Source organism: Leopardus geoffroyi, chromosome C1 (assembly GCF_018350155.1).
Source record: "Leopardus geoffroyi isolate Oge1 chromosome C1, O.geoffroyi_Oge1_pat1.0, whole genome shotgun sequence".
In the NCBI taxonomy this organism is placed as follows: domain Eukaryota; kingdom Metazoa; phylum Chordata; class Mammalia; order Carnivora; family Felidae; genus Leopardus; species Leopardus geoffroyi.
The window spans coordinates 34,078,755-34,103,321 of NC_059328.1; the positions used below are offsets into that span (position 1 = coordinate 34,078,755).

The window sequence follows — 24,567 nt, forward strand, 5'->3', positions numbered from 1 at the left end:
CCCCCAATCAGGAAACTCAGAACTCGGTCCTCCCACTCACTTCCGGTTCCTGCGGGACGCTTGTAGCCGGGTCAGGGGTCACGAGTGGAGCATCTTCTCTGGCCCGGGCCGGCGCGGGAGGGCTGTGTGATGGCCTCGGAGCGCCCGGAGCCGGAGGTGAGGGGCGGGTGGGTGCAACGCTGGGCACTGGGCCCCGAGCTCCGAGGAGGAGGATCCGGCGGCCTGGCACGGCGGTGGCCTTCCCGTCTGGGGGAGGCCCTGCCCCGTAGGCCCAACCATTGAACCTCCTTCCCTCGGCCCGCAGTTTTGTCGGGGGGCTGGAGCAGAAACCCGTCGCTTTGTTTTGGTTACTGAAATTTCAGACACGTCGCTGACTCTGGGGCTTTCGTATTCTTTGATCTTAATAATGCTATTAACAAAATCTGTAGTTTGATTTTCTGCTGCAGTTTCCTTGGGCAGCACGGCAGTAGACATCGATGGTTTATGCGTTTCTCCAAACATCGGAATGCCGTAGACAGCATGAATTAATTTAGTTCTGGCGCTCGTGCATTTGGGGAGCAGCTTTGGTTTCGCGAAAAAACATTTGACTCGGAGTGAAACCTCGTCCAGCATTGGCACTGCCATTTAGCTATCTGTGCAACTTTGAGCAAGTCTTGATTTCCAGGATCCTGTTTCTTTCTTCATAAAATACCTGTCTTATGGTGTGTTGTGAGGACTTGACGTGTTAAACCAGAAAATGCACAGGAGGCATTCATTAGGTGCGAAGGACCACGCGAGGAACTCATACATACATTACGTTATTAAAACTTAGGCGAAGAATGTGGCAGTATCCGCTCTCATTTACAGATAAAGGAATTGAAAAGTGAGGGAGGTTAAGTACCTTACCCAAGTGCTCCTCACCTGGGGAGTGGCAGAGTTGAAGTTAGAAGATCTGAGCATAAAATCTCTCAGCTTTGGAAAAAAAGGAACACTAGAACAGGTGCCCAGTGATGTAAGAGAATATATGAGTAGGTGGGAAGGGTCGAGGATGTGTAGAATGACATAAATAGAAGTCATTTATTGAATGAGTACTGCATGCCAGGCACCATTCTAGATGCTTTGCCAATATCAATTAATCCTCTTGTCCTAGACACTTTTATCATCTCCCATTTTTCAGTTGTGGAAATTGAAACACAGAGATCCTTGCAGCATAGTTACACAGCTAGTAAGTAGGGGAGCCAGGACTCCCAAAACAGGTGGCCTGGCCCCAGATCTTGTGTTGTTAACCGTAGTGATTATAGTATAAATAATAAAATATCCACAGGATGGTAAGTCTCCAGTTTGTTGGGATTTGGTGTTATGAAACCCAAGATTAAGTAGGAAACTCTACCCTATTTTAAAGAATCAGACATGTTCACAAAGAAGCCATGCATCTGAAATGTCAATACTGAGAAAGACTATGAAAGAATTTGGAGTACTCCTCCGTAAGAATTAAGATGAGAGGAAATGGGGGCACCTGGGTGGCTCCGTAGGTAACGGTTAAGCATTCAACTTAGCTCAGGTCATGATCTTTCAGTTCACGAGTTCAGGCCCCGCCTCTGGCTCTGTGCTGACAGCTCAGAGCCTGAAGCCTGCTTCAGATTCTGTGCCTCCCTCTCTCTCTCTGCCCCTCCCCTGCTCTCTCTCTCTGGTCTCTCTCTCCCTCTCTCAAGAATAGATAAACATTTACAAAACAACAGCAGCAAAGATGAGAGGAAATGGGATGTTGTAGCAAAATACGAAGGTGGTGTAAAACAGCACTGTCCAATAGAAATCTAATACAAGCCATGTATGCAAATTTTCTAGTAGACACATTTAAAATGGTAAAAAGAAACAGAGGAAATCAATTTTAATAATGTATTTTATTTATATATATTTCCAAGATATTATTTCAACAGGTAACAAGTATTAAAAACTATGAGCTACTTATCATTCTTTTTTGTACCAAATCTTTAAAAATCTAGTGTGTGTTTTACACTTCTAGCACATCTCATTTTGGACTTTTGGACTCACAACATTTCAGGTTCTCAGTAGCCCCATTTGGTAGTGGCTACCATATTGATCAGTGCAGATCTATAGGAGCTTGGAGTCAAGACACATACTTGTGGGAGTCTCATTCAGCCAAAAGTGAAGCATCTGTTAAGTTCTTGATTTGCATTTCTGAAAATTTTATCTCAGAAAGTAAAGGGAGTAAAGTTTGCCCCTGGGCAGAAAAGTCACTGACTTTGAGAGGTTGTTACAATCCGAAGAGAGAAAATTGGGCATAGTCAGATTTAAGAAATCATTCATTCATCAAATATTTAAAATATTTTTATGAGTGCTGTGGATTCAGAATCGTGCTAAGTATCAGGGTGGATACCGAGCAGTGTGAGGCAGACATGTCCTCTATTTTAATAGAGTAAACAAACATTGAATTATAATAAGGGCTGCAAAGGAAAACTACAGAATGAATGAGTGTTTAAAAGAGGTTCTTAACTAACTTTGTTAAGAAGTGTGTGGGGCGGGGGTGGTTTGGGATGCCTTCTCAGAGAAATGACACTTCAGCCTGAAGACCAAGTAGAAGTTGGCCACGAGAAGAGCCAGAGTGCATCACAGGCAGAGGCAATAGTGAAAATCCTGACGTGAGAAGGAGCGTAGAGCCCTCAGAGAACAGAAGAAGCAGCTGCTAGTGTGGGTGCAATGTGACAATGAGAACAGCTAACGCTTCCAGAGTGCTTACTAAGTATCCCCTAATCCTTGTAAAATCTCCACAAAATAGGCACTATTATTTTCCTGATGGCACAGATGAGGAAACTAAGGCACAGTAACTTCACCAAGGCCTTGTATTAACAAGCAGCAACAGAACCAACGTTTGATCCCTCTAGGTCCTCTAAATCGGCAAGAGATGGGTAAGAGATGAGAAGAAGATTCAGGCTGAGTCCATGCTAGAGGTTCAGGACTTATGTGGCATAAGTCCAGTGGTAAGGAGCCTTCAGACAGTTCAAGGGAGAAAATGTCTACATTACTTCATGGGATTCTTTATTTTTAATTTATTTATTTATTTATTTTTATTAGAGAGCACGAGCGCACGTGAGTGGGGAAGAGAGGCAGAGAGAGGCAGAGAGAATCCCATGACCCTGGAATCATGACCTGAGCCAGTGTCAAGAGTCGGATGGAACCGACTGAGCCATCCAGGCACTCCTCATGGGATTCTGTTAGCAAACAGCATAATGGTTGGAAAAGGCTTCAAAAATTATTTATACCTTAACCACAAAGGGACAGGTGCAAAGAACAAACAAAAAACAAATTGAGATGGGCGATGTTTCCGTCATCCTGATATATATGGTATGCAGTACAGTGCCTAATAATGTATTATTCATCTTGTAAATGGTATGTAGGCCTCAATAAATGTTCCAGAAAATGATAGGCTTCCTCTACCATTGTTCTCATTCTCACGTTTAATTGCAGCAACATCCTTATGAAGTAGGTATTCTTACCCACATGTTATCAATGAAGAAGCTGAGTCCTGGAAAAATTAAGTAACTTGTTCAAGCTCACATAGATAGCAAGTAGTAGAACCAGATTTCAATCCAGGTCTCTGACTCTGAAACCCTGCTTTCTCTTTGCCAGATTAGTCCCAAGAGTAATGCATTTCAGACTCAGGGAGATTACATAGTAGGGCATTGAAGCTCCATGTGAGTGTGGATGCCGAGAGAATACAGCTAATTTAGGGTTTGTCAAAGCAGAAGAATCACTTGGGGAGCTTGTTAAATTTAGATTCCTGAGTCCTGTCAACTTGAATTCAGTTGGTTTGGCTGGGGCCCAGGAATCTATCTTAAAAAGCACCTCGCCACTCTCATGCACCTGGTCCTTGGATCACACTTTGAAAAATACTATTTTAGCTGCTTAAATTAATTCTTATGTTTTCTGGTTCTGATCAATTACATCTTGAATGTGAGGCAAACTTCAAGATGATGGTTTGAACATGTTGCTGTTGACTTCGAAGGGTCATGTTTGAGGGAGAAATGTGAGAAAGATTAAGTTGGGCCAATGTTCCTGGTTTCAAGAGAGTGGATTCTGTAAGAACTGGTTGATGAACTAACTACGTAAGCTTCACTTGGCCTTGGACAGTCCATCATTCAAAATAACTTTCATTTGTTTGTTTTAGTTTGAGAGAGCATGTGTGAGCACAAGCAGAGGAGGGGCAGAGAGAGAGAGAGAGTGAGAGTGAGTTCCAAGCAGGCTCCACACTCAGCAGGAGCCCGACACAGGGGCTTGATCCCACAGTCCTGGGATCAGGACCTGAGTCAAAACCAAGCGTCAGTCGCTCAACCGACTGAGCCACCCAGCACCCCTGTCATTCAAAATAACTTCCAAGACAAGGTGGAGAAATGGAAGCTGTACTGTAGTGAAATCAAGCCGTCTACTAATAATCTAAAGAACGTTTACTAATAGCACAGCACCCATCTGTGTCTTCCATCCGCTTTATCTCCCCTTTTCCTCTTCACTTAGCAAACCCCACTCAACCTTCAGTGTCACTTTCTCCTAAGATCCTAGCTTGGGTCAGGTTACTTTGTTATATGCTGCCATAGAACCACTTTCTTTTCCTTTGGCACACTTACTCAGTTTGTAATCAGATAGTTAGTAGAATGATTATTTGATTAATTTTTTCTCCATTACAGGGTAAATGTTACGAGAGCAGAGAATGCCAGTTTTTGCTTTTCGTGGTATCCTTAGGACCTAGCCTGGTGCTAGCATGTAGCTGGCCCTCCATAAATTTGTTGACCGATCAATGAATGCACACTCACCTTGTCTTTGTCCTCTTTGGACAGGAATGAGGACTTGATGGCATCCTGATGAAATTAGCAGGGAAATTAAGCTGGAAAGAGATTTGCTAAAAGACAAAACAGCACTCTAGGTTTCACAATAGAATAATAGACTGAATTTATCCAATATAACAGGACTAATTGAATAATTGGATGTGTCCCAAAAAGCCAGCTGCATGAGGACAGAACAGAGGATGTGTCTTAACAGCAACACAAGTGAAAAAGTTATGGAGGTTCCCTGCGCCAACAGTATGGTAAAGTCAGTCGGACTTAGGAGACTCTGAATCTGTGACCTCACCTGGGTATTGTGTTCCATCCTAGCCCCCACATTTTGAGTTGAAAAACAGACCAGCCAGAGTTCATAGGCATATGATCTAAGATATAGTGGGGAAACTTGAAACAATGCTCTTTAAGATTTACCTGAAGAACTCAGGAGATGTTTATTACAGAGAAACAGAGACTCAGGGCTGCCATCAGATGTTTGATAGATTTTCCTTTGGCAGAGGGTCAGACTTTCCTTTGGGTTTTATCCAGGGGTAAAACCAGAAATGGGTTCGATGTTTTCAAGAGAACAGATCTCAAGAATGGGTCAAGATTATATCAAGAAGACAGATTCTGGCTTAGTGTGAGGAAATATCCAGCTATGCCAGGTAAATGGGGACGAGCAAAAAAGCTGAAGTGAATGGCTGTGCGGGACTCTTTCCAGACACAAAGCAGCAACTGATCAATGAATTGCTTGTTTTCACTTATTACACTAACGCACGCATTTATACTTTCACACGCCATTGGGATACATGGTAATGTTTTATGGAGGAGGAAAATAAAGTTCAAGACCAGATCCTCAGCTATCAAATCACATTTTCTTTCAAAACAAATCAATTAGAACTCACACCCGCAGCCCTTCCCCAGATTCCAAGAACTGTAAAAAAGAGATAATATTTGAAAAGAAAATAGTAGTGAAAACCTGGTAAAAACAACTTTGGTGGAAGCAGAAGAAAAACCCAGACATAAAATAGGCTCGTTTTTCTATAAAGTGGATGAGGAAGGATGGGATCTCTTGGACAACACAGAGCAGACGTTGCTAAAAGTGAAAAGTTGGGAATCAGTGGTAAATTCAGAACATAGCTCAAAACAGAAGAAACATAGCTTGTGAGAGCCATTTCCCTCACACATTCGGTCAACAAATATTTGAACACCTAGTACATCTTAGCATTGTGCTGGTTGCTAGGGATACAGCAAAGGACAACATATAGACAAAAGCTTCTACCTCCTTAGAGCTTCTAGACTTGCAGGGGAAACAAAATTTACAAAGTACACAAATTCTTCATTATAAACTGGTGGGTGCCATGAAGAATTCTAAACTGCTTTGTGACTGTGTGACAGAAGTGAAACCTGTCATGCCTAACATGGTGCAGGGGATCATAGATTCGTTAGTGAAACCCAGAATCACCAACATTTTAGACCTAGAAAGTGGAGCGACCAAGTGTTCCCAATTGTTCTTATGGTGCTGACCCACGGATGTGTGTTCTCCTCTGTTTAACCCAGCTCAGTATGGGCCCAGATTCCTTCCTATGGTGTTTTCTTGCATAGCTGAAACAGGCTGGCATTTGGGGGGAAAAAAGTCTTTACTAACTACCAAAGAAGAACCAGAGGAATATAGTACTGAGATTAGTGTTAAGATTATCTCACCTTGAGAAGAGTTGTAGAGAAAAAGAGTTGTACTGATTATTAGTTTTAAACATCAACTTAACTTTGCTTAGAACATATGGCAAATTCACTTATTCAGCAAATTGTATGGAGCATCTGATGTGCCAGGCACTGCTGTAGGCTCTGAAGATAGAATGATAAACAAAGGACTGCTGAATGCAGGTATCCTTCCTATTCTGATAGTACTCCCGGCCCCAGCCCATCCTTTCCTAGATAAGAGCCTTGGCAGGGATCCAGCACCATCAGTTAGACAAGAGTGGGCATCAATCTCACACCCACACCAGCTCAGCCAGTCCTGAGGGAGAGCTTGACTGGTTTAGGAGAGCATCCCATCCCGAGACCAAGGTCAAGCAGAGGGCAAGTGACTGCTGCACATTCCTTCTTGGCCAGTAGACCCTTTGCTGTTTCTAGCATCTTGGTGATAAGGGTGTACAATCTTAAGGGACCTTTTGAGGGGAATGGTGGTTAGAAATGATGGTAAATACCTGTATCTGATTTTTCTCACTAACTTGGAAATCATTCTGCAATTTACCGGTTTCCAGGGCTATCTTAGTCGTCCTTGATACAGTTTTGTTCCTTCCTCCCCACTGCTTCCAATTAATCACTGATTGTTGTCTTATTCTAAAGGGTCCTTAAAATGGCAGCTAAGCTCACTTGTCTTGAAGGTTGCATTAGCTGAGTGTGTGTGTGTGTGTGTGTGTGTGTGTGTGTGTGTGTGTAAAACCAGGCTTTGTCAATGAAAGGCAGTACTGGCTTTACATTCTGGCACAAGTGCTGTCTCATCGGAGACCAGTCTCAAACAGTTCACAGAATGGCTACTATGAGTAGCTCTGGTCTAGGCCACTGCCATCTCCCCTGGTTGTCAGGGGATCTTTCTGAATCACATGGTAGCCAGAGGGAATTTTTTTTTTTTTTTAATGCAGATAAAATATTATAGCTCTGTGAAAAAAAAGTTCAGTAGCTTGCTCCAACTCTTGGGAAAAATCCTTGGCCAGCACCTACCTTAGCCTGGCGTACAGAAGCAGCATAATAGAGAATAGTGTGATTTTAGGTAGTATAGAGACGTAACACAAAATAATATTGAATCCTATATCAATATTTCAGTTGTCTCTTTGTCTTTCTGATTATGGCGGAGCATCCTTTATGCTTGTAGAGACCCATCGTGTTCCTTCTCGGGACCACTTCAAATCTTTTCTGTTCTTAAACCCCCAGTTTTATCTGCTTGTCACTCTTCAGTAGTTGGGCTTTGCAGCTCATGAGGCCTGGGTCTGACTTCTGACCCTGCACCTACTAATTGTATTAAATCATTTCACTTTTTTGGACCTCCGTTTGTTTCTGTTAAGTGTTTTATGTGAAGCCTGATTGAGTGTACGAGTGTGAAGAGCCTTCTATTATGCCCGGTAATAACCTGGTGATAGTTCACTTTTATAATATTCTTTCTGAGCGCCAGGCATTGTGCTGAGCACTTCCTATACCTGATTTCGCTTAGCCCCCTTAACAACACTGTTAGATCGGTATTAGGATTATATCCATTTTACAAATGAGGGCACTGAGGCTTAAGGAGGTTAATTAAGTACCTTTTCCCTGATCTCACAGGCTAAAAAGAGGCCAAATTGGGATTCACACCAGGCCGTCTGAAACTGAAGTTCTTGCACTTAGCGTCTCCAGGGGCCTGTTGAATATATTACAGGTGCTCAAGAAATGGGAGTTTCCTGCCTGCTTCCACCTATGCCATTTCCCAGTACCTGTTTCTGTGTCTTTTTTTTTTTTTTTTTGAGAGAGAGAGAGAGAGAGCAAGAGCAAGCATGAGCAGGGGAGAGGGGCAGAGGAAGAGGGAGAGAGAAGATCTTAAGCAGGCTCTGTGACCCTGAGCTGAAATCGAGAGTCAGATGCTTAACCAACTGAGCCACGAGGTGCCCCTGTTTTGTGTCTTTTTTTTTTTTTTTTCAACGTTTATTTATTTTTGGGACAGAGAGAGACAGAGCATGAACGGGGGAGGGGCAGAGAGAGAGGGAGACACAGAATCAGAAACAGGCTCCAGGCTCTGAGCCATCAGCCCAGAGCCTGACGCGGGGCTCAAACTCACGGACCGCGAGATCATGACCTGGCTGAAATCGGACGCTTAACCGACTGCGCCACCCAGGCGCCCCTGTTTTGTGTCTTTTGAAGCAGGCCTTCTGTCCTGAAGAAGAATGGCTTTCTTCATCTTTAGTCATTGTGTCTGCTTTCCACACTCCTCTCTGCCATCAACCATCCTTCGTTATTGCTTTTCCAGGGCTTTTTCTATTTCTTCAAATTTCCCCATTCGGGGGGAAGAAACCTTCACTTCCTTTCAGTACCACATTTCTTAACAGTTATTGGCTTCTGTTTATTTCTACCACCCTCTTCAGTCCTCACCGCCTGGCCCTTCCCCTCACCGGCCAGGGACCCAGGGGGAGAAATTTGCAATTTGTCTAAGCCAGAAGGAGAGTCGTCTTTTCATCGGAGGCTAGAGTAAGGGAATAAAGGAATTTCAGGTAAAGATTGGTCAGGAAAAAATGTTGGGGGAGTTCAGGGCAGTGGATCCTTATTTTCTCTGTGAAACAGTGGGTGAGTTTATCTGCCAGGCCCCCAGGGGCTGAGAGATGGGAACAAGTTCTGAAGGGGATGGGAGAGGTTGCTCACCGGGGAGAAGTGAAAGGATAGGTAAAGTCCTGCTGGAGCTGGCGCCCCTGGCAAAGTGACACGTTTCTCTCTGTCAGAGTGCCGCTGGCATGGTATATGTGTGGATGAGGGAGAGCGTCGAATTCATCCCGAGCCAAGATTCGGCTCCTGAGTGGAAGGACAAGGCCATGGGTAAGGGAACTGATGCCTGTCCGGACACCGCGGAGCCAGCTGCCTCTGAGGCAATGGTGGGAAGGAGCTGGAGCACTGACCACTGAGAAGTGTGGAGGGTGGGGAAAATGTGGGTCGTGACCCACAGGAGTTTAATTTTGAGGCATTCAGCGGGCTTGCTAGTCACCCAGTGAAGGTTCCTTTAGGGGCCGCTGTCGTCAAGGCTTATTAGGAGGAAGTGTCCGGCATTACTGAGTATCTGCTTCGTTGTCAGCAATTTGCCAAGCATAGGGACACACACATAGAGCAAGACACAATCCCCACCCTTAACGAGCTTGTAGCTTATAGGAAAAACACCTACACATTCAATAATGTTAAAAGGGCACTTGGTCAACACAGAAGTCCACATAAGGGGAATGGGACCAGAGAACTGAGTCCTTGGGAACATGTTGCCCTGAGGGGGGAGCTAATTTTTCTCCTCTGCTGCCTTGCCTCTCCCTTACGTGTTGTGAACTCCTTGGACAAGTCACTTGCACAGCGATCTATGTATACCAGGAACTCAGTGAATTTTTCTAGATTATTTCTAATGTCTCTTTGTCTCCAGGTGGAAGAAGCTGGGCAGGTGTTCCTGTTGATGAAAAAAGATTATCGAATCTCCCGAAATGTCCGCCTGGCTTGGTTCCTCAATCACCTGCATCAAACTGTGCAGGCTACACCTCAGGAGATGCTGGTGAGGCCCAGAAACCTACAGGATGGGAGGGGCTGGCTCAGAAGGATCTGCTTTTTTAAGGGGGTCCTAGAAACAGGATGGGAGACGAACTCTAAGGGGTCTCATTCTAGAAGGGGCAAGTGACTTTTCCCAGAAAATGATTCCACCCAGGAAATTTTAATTTTCCAAATAGGAAGAGTATATAGTTGGGTTGCAGGAGATAGAACCAGTGGTTTGCCATTTTGGATACAAGAGTTCAGGTCCTGGACGAGGCGCCTGGGTAGCTCAGTCGGCTCAGGTCATGATCTCACAGTTCATGAGTTTGAGTCCCATGTCGGGCTCTGTGCTGACAGCTCAGAGCCCGGAGCCTGCTTCGGATTCTGTGTCTCCCTCCCTCTGTCCTTCTGGTGCACACACTTTCTCTCTCTCTCTCTCTCAAAAATAAACATTTTAAAAAAGTTTTCTAAAAAAGGAAGAAGAAGAAGTTCAGGTCCAGGAAATAAAGGGGTGACTCTTCCCTGACCCTTTCCTTTTCTCTCTGTCCTAATTGTCAGCTCCAGTCTGAGCAGGAGTTGGAAGTCCTCAGCGTCCTGCCCCCTGGGTGGCAGCCAGATGAACCAGTGGTCCCAAGGCCATTCCTCCTTGTACCTTCTACCCGGGTTACCTTCCTGGCTTGGCAGTACCGATTTGTCATTGAGCTCGACCTTAGCCCGTCTACTGGCATTGTGGTAAGGGACTAGAGGGAGACAGTGGGAAGAAGGAATAAGGGATGGAGTAGGGGGTGAGGAGGAGAGGGAGAGGCCTCAGAGATGTGAAAAGTGATCCCAGCCTACCATCGTGGAAAGGAAATAGGCTTTTAAATGGTCAGTGTTTAAAGACGTCCCATTCCACACGTGGCACTGTATTTGGGGGTGTGACCAACTTTAAGATGGGAGTTCCACTGACCCACGGAAGCTGCTTGTTTCTGCCCTCTGCTCAGGGCTGCTTTTGCTCACATTCGAGAGATCTTTCTCTGCATTGCCCTCAGGATGATTCCACAGGGGAGATCTTGTTTGATGAAGTTTTCCATGCGCTCTCCCGCTGCCTAGGCGGGCTGCTTCGACCCTTCCGAGTGCCCGGATCTTGCATCGACTTCCAGCCTGAGATCTACATAACTATCCAGGCCTACTCCTCAATCATTGGCCTGCAGGCCCACCAGGTATCACATCCTTTCTCCAAGTTTGTACCCTTAGACCTCATTTCTGGTAGTCCATTGACTAAGTCCTTATTCTGTCTCTACTGTCTATTTTCAAAGTCCCAACCTGTTTACCAGTCGTCTCTGAGTCTGTCTCCTCTTGAGAAGGATCCATTCCTCAGCTCTTAAAGAGCCTTCTCGGGGCGCCTGTGTGGCTCAGTCGGTTAAGCGCCGACTTCAGCTCAGGTCACGATCTCGTGGTCTGTGAGTTCGAGCCCCGCATCGGGCTCTGGGCTGATGGCTCAGAGCCTGGAGCCTGCTTCCAGTTCTGTGTCTCCCTCTCTCTCTGCCCCTCCCCCGTTCATGCTCTGTCTCTCTCTGTCTCAAAAATAAATAAACGTTAAAAAAAATTTTTTTTTTTAAAAAGAGCCTTCTCACGAGCTTTAGGTCCGTTGGCCTTGATTGAACAAATGCCTCTCCCACTCCTTCTGCAAGGCTGTGGTTCTGGCCACTGGATGTCTGTTTCATGCTGCCACTACCACCCTCCTTTTAATTTGATTAGAGGGTTTGCTTATATCCTGACTCCTGGCACTACCTCTAGGAGATGATCTTTTAGAATAATTTTATGATTTTGAAATATAACAAATGCCCAGAACCATAATTTCTTCCAAGGACAGAGGAGGGCCATCTTCCCTGAGGGCCCTGTGAAGTGCGGGGTGTTATGCTGACCATACAGATAATTACGAGCCTTATCCAACACCCAAACAGGCCATCACAAGACACTCCTTTTGGAGAATGGCCAGGTCTGTTACTGGAATATCTGTTTTTGGCTTAGATAAGCAGTGGCCCAGTTTCCCCTCATCTGCTCTTAACCACCTTCAACTCACTGTTAGGGGCTTACCCTGAAACTGCCCCTAATGGCCATGTTGTCACCTTGGCTGTCAAACTCGCTTTGAGATAGGGATGCAAGGAACAGCTCCCGAGGACCCGAGATCTACAAGGCAGTCGGTGCGTGTCTGGATCCCAGCCCACTGCTGTGGATTAAAGTGCTCTCCTAGCACAGCTGTTAGGACTGTTGCTTGTGGCCTGCATCCCCAGACAGAGGCCGGGCTTCTCAGGCACTGATGGCCAAGACCGGGAAAGCATGAGTGTTAGGTAATCACTCCACACTTGGTTCATTTCGGCAAACACTTACTGAAGCCTGATCTATGCGAGGCCTGGGCTAGGTCCTGCAGTCACAGATGAATCAGGCACTGTCCCTGTCCTGATGGGAGGACTTGAGGTTTTAGTAGGGGAGACAGATATTGAAGGAGGTAATTTCGGCCGAATGTGATAAAGACACATTACTAGTTAAGTAATGACTCGAATGCTGTGGGAGCACCAAGAGGGAGAGCCAGCCAAGCCCAGGGAAGACTTTTGGACAGAGAGGCATTTGAACTGAGTGTTGAAGGAAGGATTGATGTTAGCCCTTCAAAGAAGGGGAGTGGGCTTTCCAGACAGAGGGGCCAGCAAAAGCAAAGCTGCAGAGCTGTGAGATTGTGCTCTTGGTCACAGTTGCTCTAGGGGACTACACATTATTCTGTTTGACACCGTAGTATTTGAATGTGGAGGTGGGGAGTGGTAGTAAAGAGGAGATGAGAGAGAAGTAGAGGCAGAATTATGAGAGACCCTGAATGTCACGGCTAAGAACTATAGGAGAGTTTAGTGTGGTGATGATGACAAGCGCTGCATCTAGATTCACACCCCCTGTATTTGCTTGCTGTGTGCCCTTATGCAAATAACTTAACCTCTCTGTACATCTGTCTTTTCTTCAAAATGGGAAGATTAACAGTACTGATATTATGTGGTGACTGAGTTCATATATATCACGCATTTAGAACAGTGCCTGCCCCATAGAAAACACGGAAAAGTTAGCTATTAAAACTGTTCATTTTTATTCAAACTGTTAAAAATGGAAGGTTTTTAAGTGGACAGTTATGAGATCAGATTTGTACACTGGGAAGATCGGGCTTGTTTGTAGCCAGGAAGGAAGATGGACTGGGGGGCAAATTCTGCATTGGGAAGAACAGGCCGAAGATTATTGCAGTACAGGAGGGGAGGGGAGCCCTGAACAAGGCCAACAGCTATGGAGAAGGAGCAGGCTTACTCAGTTTAAGCCCTCAGGGCCACTTGTCAGCCCTGGGCTAGCTTCCTCACCATCTCTAAAGCTCCCCAAGATGTATTCTACTGTTCCTTAAAACAGAACAAAAAAAGAGGCACCTGGGTGGTTCAGCTGGTTGAGTGTCCAACTCTTGATTTTGCTCAGGTCATGATCTCAGGGTCATGAGATTGAGCTCAACATGGAGCCCACTCTGCTTGGGATTCTCTCCCTCTGCCCCACTCCCCCCACTCACACGCATGCGCGTGCGTGCGCGTGCTCTCTCTCTCAAATAACATTTAAAAAAATAAAAAACAGAACAAGTTAAATCACCTTTATAATGTATGTCCATTGAAGGAAACTTGAAAAATACATAAAATATAAGGAAAAACAAAGCTTACCCATAATACACCACCCAGAAATAACTACAATTAACATTTTATGGAATTTCCTTCTTGCCTTTGAGTACTGGTTTATCCTCCCTCACCACCACCATCCAAAGAGAGGAGAAGAAACTATCAGGCTGATTCCAGACACATAGTTTTACATCCCGCTTTTTAAATCTATAATATGGGTATTCTTCCTGGTCACTAAGTATTTTTTGAAAATATGATTTTTAATTGCTGCTTGGTTTGATATTTCATCACAATTTATCATTATATATTTGGCCAAACCCTAGTGTAGGATTCTTGGGCTGACCCACTTTTCACATCTAAACAATATAGCTGTGAACATCTTTCTCACCTTATAACCCCAGTCCCTACTATTCCTCTGAGTCCGTTTTTCTTCTCTTAGGCCTGTGGACTTACAGAGTCCCCCTCTCCTGGCTGTGACCACCCATTTCCCCAGTTCCGGATAGGGAGTGAGGAAGTAGTTGTCACGCAGGAGGGCAGGGGTAGGGGAGTAGTGGGCCTGTGAAAAGGTTGTAGGAGTCTGAAAGGAGAGTTCCCAGGGGCCACCAGGCCTGTATGAAATTTCTAGGATGGGGGCACTTAATTTATGTTGAAAGGAGGAGGAAAGGAACCCCATGGAGAGAGAATGAAGGCATTAGGCAAGAGGTCCAAGATTAGTTGGAGAGATTAGCTTTTGGGAAACAGAAGAGGATGAGGAATCGTTTCTTCAGAGTTTCAAAAGAAGAACAAGGACACAGATGCAAACTTCAAGCAAATATTGTGGGTGTTTTCGGTGGTTGGAGAGTAGTACCCCCCTGGGGTTAAGGCAAGTAGGGAGCTCCTGCTGACTGGTTTCCTTTCTGTATGAAGAAGGGGGGGTAGGAGTTACCTGCTGAGGGGAAAAGGAAGGAAGGAACATTCACAGGGAAGATGATGTTGTACCTAAAAGAAAAAAGGTCCAGAACTGCCTCCGTGTGCAGTGCTTCAAGATCAACAAGAATAAAAATGTATGAGTCGGAATGAGAAAGGCTTTGCCAGGCTGAGGTGGGGCTGTCTGCTGACCCAAGATGGAAGATCTTATGGCACCCCCATGTGGGAGCTTGGGGAAACCCAGTGTGCAGGACCATAAGCAGAGGAAGGTTGTGAACCCAGATGAAGATAACTAACGGCCTGGTATCCCTGGTGGAGTAGATGATCTGACACGAGAAGAACTGGCTGTGGATTTAGTCACCCTGCTTGCGCGAGAAGTCAGGAGCGCCTAGAGAGAGCTGTGGAGATACATAGGCAGACCAGAAGAGTACTTTCCTGTGTCCCCCTGACCTTCATGTCTTGGTCTTTCCCTTGTGCTTCTCAGGTGCTGGTACAGGGCTGCCTTTTGGACCCTTCCCAGCGGGAGGTGTTCCTGCAGCAGGTATATGAGCAGCTCTGTCTCTTTGAGGACAAGGTGGCCACCATGCTGCAGCAGCAGTATGACCCTCAGAGTCAGGTATGTGGGAGAGAAAGTGGGTGGAGACCACTTAGAAAGAAGAGCTCTTAAGGGACAGAGGGGAGAGAGGAAGGACAAGCCCCAGTACAGAGGGAAGAGAGGTCAGGGAAAGGGGCTAAGAGCCAGAGTGAGCCAAGGTTAGAAGTGCTGGTGAGTGCACGCAACAGGTTCCCTGCTGGAGGAGGAGGGCTCAGATACATTCCCAAGACACACATTCTTGCCGGGAGAAAACGCGAAGTCCATGTGCTGGTGTCTTTTTCAGTCCTAGATCTCCTCCCCCAGTGGATCTGAGAAGGTGATTGTGTGTGGCTTTGATCGCTACGATTTTGTTCAGTCAGGGATAGAGCTGCTTGAACTCACTAGAATGCACTTGGCGCATTCCTTTGGATATCCTAGAAGTCGCCAAGCAAATTGAGTGCTCTATGTCTGAAGACTTAATTCGATTGATGTGTAAAATATTTCATAATCGTGATGGGAAAGGGGCCATAAAAGGTGGAGAAGCCTGCTCCAGTGTAATCCGGTGCTTCATCTGGTGTCCGACTCCTTGTCAGCATCTGAGCACATGCTAGGAGAACAAGCACAGTCAGGACTTGGCTGCATGGCAAGGGGTTGAGGTCCTCACAGGATTAAGCCTGTCAGGCCTGGGCAGTGCTGGGCTGTAAATTCTGGCTTTGCTGTGGATGGGAGGGACGGTAATTCTCTCTGACCCATTCTGTCTTATCCGTAACTCGGGCCAGGCCGAAGACCAGTCCCCAGACTCGGGGGAGCCCCCTGGCCGGAAGGTGGGAGTCTCCATGGTGACAGCTGACCTTGGGTTGGTCAGTATGATTCGTCAGGGCATCTTGGCACTGCAGTTGCTCCCCTCAAACTCTAGTGCAGGTCAGTAGAAGGACCTTTGGTGGGGCTGGGGAAATAGGAGGGTACGGGAAGGGGGCATTAGCAGTAGAGATACAGGTTCCAGGGGATCAGTGGGCCCCAGAGAAGAGGATCTGTCTCCTTGTGTGTGTGTTTGAGCATCTCTCTCAAGCACCCCCAGCTCTGACAACCATCCAGGACCCTAGTGGGAGGGATTCGAGCTCCAAGGACATCACTTCGGAGACTGGGGTCCAGCACTCAGGAGGGAGAAGCAGGAGGGAAGGGAAAAGGGAAGGGTGTGGATCATAAAACACATCAGTCGGTAGACACTGAGGTCTGAAGGGCCCCATCAGTTGGATGCCCCCCTGTAGCTTTGATCTGGTCAGTGTCCCCAGATCTGTCTGATATTTCCTGCTCCAGGTATCATCGTGATCACAGATGGGGTGACCAGTGTCCCTGATGTTGCTGTCTGTGAGACATTGCTGAACCAGCTTCGCAGTGGCACCGTGGCTTGTTCCTTTGTGCAGGTGAGGACTTTCTAGAAAGGATGAGAGGGAAGTGTGGTATATCACAAAGTTGGATATGCCTGATTACTTTCTTACTGGGGATGATTTCCCACATAAAGCCAATAACGTAGTTGCTTGTGTGTCGGTGGGGGGAATAGGTGTCCTGTCTAGAACAGGATAGATGGGGGCGCCTGGGTGGCTCAGTCGGTTGAGCGGCCGACTTCGGCTCAGGTCACGATCTCGCGGTCCGTGAGTTCGAGCCCCGCGTCGGGCTCTGTGCTGATAGCTCGGAGCCTGGAGCCTGTTTCGGATTCTGTGTCTCCCTCTCTCTGACCCTCCCCCATTCATGCTCTGTCTCTCTCTGTCTCAAAAATAAATAAACGTTAAAAAAAAAATTAAAAAAAAAATGGAACAGGATAGATGGCAGTGGTGGGAGAGGCCTCTCATCTTTGTCCTCAGGGTGTGGGGAAACAGCATGTTATAGTAAAAAGAGTGCAGGTTTTGAAATTTGACAGCCATTTCCAGCCTCATCTCCCCCATTAGATGAGTGATTACCATTTTCATTGCAAGGATCAGAAAACCCAAAAACTAGCTTGAGCAAAGGAAGGAATAGGAATTTTCAGTGAACCACAGCCAGTTTGGATTGATGGACTGTAGGGTGGGAGGCAAAGCACTCTGGGAAACAAGGCTGGAGGGTAGGCACTGGGCAGAACACGAAGGGCTGGTTCTGCCGTATTACGGCATTTCAGCATAACTCTGTGGGTGACACGGGTAAGTATAAGTAAAGCCACTAGTTGGGTTTATGTTTTATAAAGGTCACTCTTGCTGTTGCGTGAAATCCGGAGTGGAGGCCGGGAGGTTATTAATTGAGGTGGTCAGTGTGAGAGAGGAGCAGGGCTTAAATTAGGGGGATAAAGGGTAAGAGACAAGGGGATAGAATTGAGAAAATGAAGAGGTGGAGTCAGCATGACTTATGATTAGCAAGGTGTGAGGGGTGAGCAAGAAAGAGAGGTTAAAGATGTCTCTAAGTTTGTGACTCCAGTGGTGGCTGGGTAGCCAGCAGAGCAAACGAGGAGAAGCAGCTGGGGTAGAGTGAGGACAAGATGATGAGCCCAGGTTTGTGCATGTTGCATTTGAGGCGCTTATGGATCCGTGGGATGGCAGTTGGAAGCATCACCTTCGGGGTTAGGCATACTTGGCCTGAATCCCACCTCTGCTTATTAGCTGTGTGACATTGGGCACATCACTTGATTCTTGGTCGGATTCATTTGTAAGTGGAGATTATAATGGTGCCTACTTCACTGGGTGCGACAATGCATTTAAAGTGCTCGGCAGAGTGCATAATTATGTAATAGATGGCTGCTATTCATAGCAGTTAGCAGTTGGAGATGCAGATCTGGTACTCAGGAGACAGCACTAGTTGAGAGAGTTAGAATTTGTCAGCCTACAGATGGTGATTGAGAAGAGAAGAGGGTCCCTGAAGAACCTTGGGGAATACCGGTGTTTAAAGGTCTTTTGTAAGAAGAGAACCCAGCAAAGAATGAAGGGAAATAATCAGACAAGAACCAGGAGGTTCTCATGTCAAAGAAGTCAGAGTTTGGGGAGGAAAGAAGTAGTTAACAGTGTGAGATGGCAGCAGAAAGATCGTGTAAAATGAGGAATGAACAGTACCCTTTGGATTTGGTGATTAAGAGGTCACGGGGATCTTCTTCAGGTCATTTCAGTGAAGAGGTGGCCAGGGAAATGATTGCAGTGGATGGAAGAGTGTTAACACAGGGAATTTGGATGCTCAGATCAAGTGGGGGAACAAGAGCGAGAACAGTAGCCAGAGGGAAGTGCAGGGTGGAAGAGACAGATGCTTGGTTCTGTTCTGTTTGGTTTTGTTTTTTTAAATGTTTATTTATCTTTGAGAGAGAACATGAGTAAGAGCACGAGCGGGGAAGGGGCAGAGAGCGAGGGGGACAGAGGATTCCAAGCGGGCTCCGTGCAGACAGCAGAGAGCCCGGTGCGGAGCTTGAACTCATGAACCGTGAGATCATGACCTGAGCCAAAGTCGGACGCTTAACTGACCGAGCCACCCAGGCGCCCCTGTTGTTTTGTTGTTCTAAGCTAGATACCAGCATGTTTCTGAGGAACCGTGAGGAAGCAGGATTTGAAAATGAGGGAAAGAGAAGGAAACCTGATGGAGTAAAGTCTCTACATTGGCAGGACGGTGTTGGCTCAAGAAGTAGATCAAGAGACTCTTTTGGAGTGGATAGAAGTGAAGATGTAGATAATTCTGCTAAGGGTCTCTGGTCTCTCCCTGAAGGAAAAGGGAAGGGTGAGTACTGTGAGGGAGGCCAGAGTTGGGAGAGCAGGATTGAGGACAGCCCTGAAGGACTTGCTGGGTTGGGTGTCATATGTTCTGATGTGGTGTCAGCCTATACACCATTGCACTTTTCTCCATTTGGGACCCAGGTATAGAGGTTGTGATCCCAGTTGGGCTTTTAAGGGGGAAGAGGAGTAAAGTCAAGAGGGCCAGGGATAGACTTGGAAAGAGTAGAGGTTCAAGGGCTGGCAGTCTTAATGAGGTCAAAGAGCAGCAGGAGAAGGAGGATGGAAGGAATCCAAAGAGATAAAATTGTGTGTAATCAGTAGGATGTGGCAACTGAAATTGCAAAAATGAAGTGGTTCCAAGTGAAGCTAAGAGCCAGCATGTAGCCAGCAGGCAAGTGAGTGGAATAGAGTTAGTTTCTGGAGATGAGGGTTCAGGAACTCTGAGAGGCCAGGGATTTGATGAACCTTCTAGAATAGGTCTGTCATCATTTTCTGAAGGGGCCAGCTAGTCAGTATTTTAAGCTTTGCTGGCCAAACGGATGTCGCAGCTACTCAGCTCTGCTCTTACCGTATCGAAGCAGTCACAGACAAGATGAATGGGAATGGCTGTGTTCCAATAAAACTTTATTTACAAAAATGGCTGATGTGCTAGATTTGGCACACAGGTTATGTATAGTTTGCCAACCTCTGATCTACAGGCTTCGGGTTCAAAATATGGCCCATGGACCAGCAGCATTGGCATCACCACAGAGCTTGTTAGGAATGGAAAATCTTAGGCCCATCCCAGACCTACTGCACTTTAACAATATCCCCAGGTGTTTTGCACTTGATCTTAGCCAAAAGGCTGAGAAGCGATTCCCCAGGTGTTTTGTACCCTAAGGTTTGAGAAGCATTTTGTTAGAGACGCTGACGTCTCTCGGATGGTGACAGGAAGCCAGTGAACCATTTCGCACAATCTTTAGTGAGTGGTGCAGTCTGGTGTTTGATGTTCTGAAAAAGGGCATGGCCAGATGGAATGGGCTTCAGACAGGAGCCCAGGGAAGGAAAGTTGCAGAGCAGTGGTCTTTCCTGGGAGAATGTTGACCCTCTTCCCACTCTGTCATCTGGGAGATGGGCGCAGCCACCCAGCCCAGTCTCTTCCACTTTTTGGTACTTCCTTCTCAGGTGCCTCTCTTGGTGCCTCTAATTCCTCATTTTCTCTAGGTGGGAGGAGTTTACTCTTATGACTGCAGTTTTGGCCACGTGCCCAATGTGGAATTGATGAAGTTCATCGCAATGGCCACATTTGGTTCCTACCTGTCCACTTGTCCTGAGCCAGAACCAGGCAGCCTGGGTCTGACTGTCTACCACCGGGCATTTCTCCTCTACTCCTTCCTGCGCAGTGGGGAAGCCCTGAACCCTGAGTATTACTGCGGTGAGGATCAGACTGGGGCAAGAGGGGGCTGGCAGGGGAGTGTAGCACGGACCCAGAGGTGATTCGGGAATGGTTTGAGAGTTCTGGTCCCTAGAGAGATTGAGCGCGTACCTGGGGCTGACTGTTCTGACACTCTTCTCTCCCCGGGATTTCAGCGTAGCCCCTCCCCCTAGATCTCTGTAGGCTCACAGAGAACCACCTGCCTCTTGCACATCCTTGCTGGTCTTCTAGGCTCTCAGCACCGCTTATTTAACGAGCACCTGGTCTCCGCAAGCAGCAACCCTGCCTTGGCTCTGCGCCGGAAGAAGCACACTGAGAAGGAGGTGCCAGCCGACCTGGTCAGCACCGTGTCTGTACGGCTTCGAGAGGGCTACAGTGTTCGAGAAGTCACCCTGGCCAAAGGTAAGGGTCACTAGGCCCTGCCACGTCATACAAGGGTCAGACCTGCTGGGCAAAGCAGAAGCCACCTCGGTATCACACATGAGATTCTGCTTGTCATTTGAGACACATGGGTTCTGAGCTGCCTTCAGGGGTTAGTCTTCTTAGCATTTAGCTTCCCAGTTCCATCTCCTTTGCCAGAGAGAAGTCAGCTGAGGTTGGTGTGGTGTCCTGAACTTGGCTCTGTTTTCAGATCACTCCTGTAAACTTCTGTTTGTGGCAGTTGGCAGGCTCTAGGCCTGAAATCTCTGGAACCATGCTTGGAAACTTTAGCCAGGCTAGAGTTCCATGAGGTAGGTGGGGGTTTCGGATAGAACTCAGTCCCAGGCTGGAGTCCTATCCCTTCTTCCCCTGAGTAGCCTCCTGCTTCCCCTGAAGGAGGGTCTCAGCTGGAGGTGAAGCTGGTGCTGCTGTGGAAACACAACATGCGCATTGAGTATGTGGCTGTGGCGCCCTGGCCCCTGGAGCCGGAGGGCCCTCGAGGAACACGGGTGGAAGTGACGATGGAAGGCGGCTATGACATTCTGCATGATGTGTCTTGTGCGCTAAGGCAACCCATTCGCTCACTATATCGTACCCATGTTATCCGGCGGTTCTGGAACACGTTGCAGAGGTGAGTGAGGTCACCACTCAGTGAGCGACACCGTTTGTTGTGTGGGAGGGACAGAGGTGTGAAACTGGGAGCTGGAGAGAGTGCCCCTGAGGACCAGGCTCGTGTCGAGGGTCCCAGGTGCCCCCCCAAGCTGCCTTCCTCCGTACCTGCCACGGTCAGGTGTGACTCAGGGCCAGCCCTTGTTCTGCAGCATTAACCAGACGGACCAGATGCTAGCCCACCTTCAGTCCTTCTCTTCGGTCCCAGAACATTTCACGCTTCCTGACAGCACCAAGAGTGGGGTGCCACTCTTCTATATCCCTCCTGGCTCCACCACCCCGGTGAGTGGCCCTGATGCTCGGGATCCCTGCTTCATGCCTGCCCATGTTGGACTGGCACAGCTTCTGGAGCCCAGAACCACCTTCTCTTTCCTTCCCTCGTGTCTGAGGCACCTGGACCAGAATTCTAAGCTTTATCCTTGAGAGCAATTCTCCCTCCTTCCAAGTTCCTGGCAGAGAAGGGTCTGTAGAGAGAGGCTGTCCTCAACAGACCACGGGTGTCGTGTAGGTGGTGGCATCCCAGCTGACCGTGAGCCCCTTCGCCCCATCTCCATGTGACATACTCTGGCTTTCTCTGGCAACTCCATTTTCCACCAGTGCCAACCACCCTCAACTGTGTGCCTCCTGAAGACCATAGCTTCCTTTGTCCTGTGCTTATTTCGCACTCAGCCCACAGTTGTCAGCCTTGAACCATGAGGGGGGGTTTATGCTGGCGTGTGGTGGCCTCATCCCGAGTTCCTCCCATCATTTAGCGGCATTCCTCTTAAGTCAGTGACGGAAACGTGGCAGGCTCCATCCTTTGCCTGGATTTAGCTCTAAAGGGCTACACGGTCTGTTTCTGAGCTCATCCTAATCTGGCCTTCATACTAGAGGCCTCTGTTTTTCGCTTCTGTCTCAGGCTGGGCTCTAAGTTCCTTTGGCTGTAAACCACTGCCATCTCCGACCCCTGGGCCCCGTGGTCCTGTTCGCTGTTTGGAGGTTGTGCCCTCTTTGTCCACAAGTGCTTCTATAAGACAGGCCTTCCTGTCCCCAGGTGCTCTCCCTGCAGCACAGCGGATCTGACTCATCCCACGCCCAGTTCGCTGCCTACTGGAAGCCAGTGCTGTCCATGGATGCTAATTCGTGGCAGCGATGGCTGCACATGCATCGCCTAGTACTGATCCTGGAGCACGACACGTGGGTACCCTCCGCGGGCTGAGGGGACAGGGGGTGATGGGAAAGGGGAACAGCAGACGAGCCCTCACCAACCTTAGCCAAGGAAAAACGATGACCCTTTCCTGGTCTTCCTGCTCGTCCACCCCCACATCCTCAGATAGCACCCAGAAGAGAGAAGTAGCAATTTATCTGTTTTTTGTCCCCAAGCTTGGGGCTGTGAGATGTGACCTCTGTGCACCCATCTTCCAGACCAATTCCCAAGCACTTGCACACTCCCGGCAGCAATGGGCGCTACAGCACCGTGCAGTGCAGGATCTCTCACTCCTCGCTGACCTCTCTGCTCCGGGACTGGAGCAGCTTCGTGCTGGTCGAGGGCTATTCCTATGTGAAGCTGCTCTCCAGGTGGGCAAAATGATGTCCCCTCACTCCTCCCCCTCCACTGCATCCCATGTCTCTTCCTCTGACCCCAAACCTCCCCCCTCCTTCTCAACCCACTTACTCCCAGTCTAGGGCTGCTCACTCACCCCCATTTTTCCTTAGTGCCCCAGACCAGCCCCCCTCCTCCTTCTACATGGTCCGCATCATTTCCAAGGCCCCATGCATGGTTCTTCGTCTGGGTTTTCCCATCGGCACACCAGCCCAGGCCCGGCACAAGGTAAGCTGGGCACTGCCTGACTCCCAGACCTAGGAGCCCTGTAGAGTGGACTAGCTCCTTCCCCACAAACTGCACAAGGCCAGGGCCAGCGGAGAAAGGAGCCCCCAGGCCAAGGAATGCTTGGAGTAGAGGGCTGAATCACTTTATCTGGGGACCCCTTCTCCCAGATCTATAGGAGACGGGGTTAGGAGGATCTGATCACATTTCTTCCCAGATTGTGTCGGGCTTGCGGGAAGAGATCCTGCGGCTGCGTTTCCCCCACCGGGTGCAAAGCAAGGAGCCAACACCCAAGGTCAAACGAAAAGGGCTGGGGGGTGTTGGTGGGGGCAGCTCTCCCTCCAAGTCCCCCCCCATGCTGGGCCCGCAGCAGGCCCTGTCTGACCGGCCCTGCCTTGTGGTCCTGCATAAACCCCTGGACAAGCTACTCATCAGGTTGGTGTAGAGGCTGGGGCCCAGGCCAGGGCACGTGGGAGGGCTGGGGCGTAGCTGGGAGTGAGCGGAGATCAAGCGATTGCCTCCATTGTCCAGGTATGAGAAGCTACCCCTGGACTACCGGGCACCCTTCTTACTGACGCTGGAGCCACCAGGGCCACTGCCGTTGGTGTCAGGCCGCTCAGCCTCCTCTAGCCTAGCGTCTCTGTCCCGCTACCTCTACCACCAGCGCTGGCTCTGGAGCATCCCATCGGGCCTGGTCCCCGCACTGCCACTCAGCGCCATCGCGCAGCTCCTCTCTGTCCTCACTGAGTATGTTACCCAAGCCTGGCCGGGCAGCTCAGGGCAGGGAGAGAGCAAGCATAGACTCTGGGTGGCCGCTGGCAGGAAGCCTGAGTCAGAGCCTGCCCATCTCTAAGCCTCTGAGCCACTGCTGTTCTGCACAGGATTTAGCGCAGAGCAGCGCCTGCCACTGCCCTCCCCTGCCCCTCCCCCAGGTCTGTTCACTTTGGCCTGTGCAGCTAGAGCTGTTGCACCTGAGGCACCAGTAGTCTGAGCAGGGTTGTCAGCACACAGGTCTGCCTGGATGGCTGCTGGGAGGTGGGCATGGAAGTGGCATGGGGTGGGGGGACGGACTCTGAGCATCTCTCTCCCATCTCATCCTGTCGCCGCCCCCACCTTTACGGGGCTTCAGAGTCCGACTGTCAGAAGGGTTCCACTTTGCCTGCAGTGGGGAAGGAATCATCAACATGGTCCTGGAGCTTCCAATTCAGGTGTGTGCCGTCCCTTGTGACACCTCCCCAACAAGGTCTGTCACTGGAGGGACACTTGCCTCTGAGCTGCATTGGGGCTGCTGGAAACGGTGCCTCATGGGGACCCTGTGGTCAGAGGACCCAGAGCCTG

At 48.4% G+C, this 24,567-nt stretch overlaps 1 protein-coding gene across 3 annotated transcripts in view; it reads left to right on the forward strand.

Annotated features, from left to right (window-relative positions):
- The first annotated feature begins 10 nt into the window (after positions 1-10).
- The window catches only part of SZT2 (SZT2 subunit of KICSTOR complex), a 51,361-nt gene continuing 26,804 nt past the window's right edge, over positions 11-24,567 (forward strand). For all 3 annotated transcript variants that reach the window (XM_045476963.1, XM_045476964.1, XM_045476965.1), the window contains exons 1-17: positions 11-156; positions 9,949-10,074; positions 10,608-10,781; positions 11,081-11,251; positions 15,111-15,242; positions 15,980-16,121; positions 16,518-16,624; positions 20,123-20,333; positions 20,565-20,735; positions 21,150-21,384; positions 21,575-21,704; positions 22,456-22,598; positions 22,827-22,979; positions 23,118-23,232; positions 23,447-23,664; positions 23,761-23,976; positions 24,359-24,437. In XM_045476963.1, the coding sequence (XP_045332919.1) occupies positions 130-156; positions 9,949-10,074; positions 10,608-10,781; positions 11,081-11,251; positions 15,111-15,242; positions 15,980-16,121; positions 16,518-16,624; positions 20,123-20,333; positions 20,565-20,735; positions 21,150-21,384; positions 21,575-21,704; positions 22,456-22,598; positions 22,827-22,979; positions 23,118-23,232; positions 23,447-23,664; positions 23,761-23,976; positions 24,359-24,437 (2,550 nt within the window). In that variant the 5' untranslated portion in view covers positions 11-129. The remainder of the gene's footprint in view (positions 157-9,948; positions 10,075-10,607; positions 10,782-11,080; positions 11,252-15,110; positions 15,243-15,979; positions 16,122-16,517; positions 16,625-20,122; positions 20,334-20,564; positions 20,736-21,149; positions 21,385-21,574; positions 21,705-22,455; positions 22,599-22,826; positions 22,980-23,117; positions 23,233-23,446; positions 23,665-23,760; positions 23,977-24,358; positions 24,438-24,567) is intronic.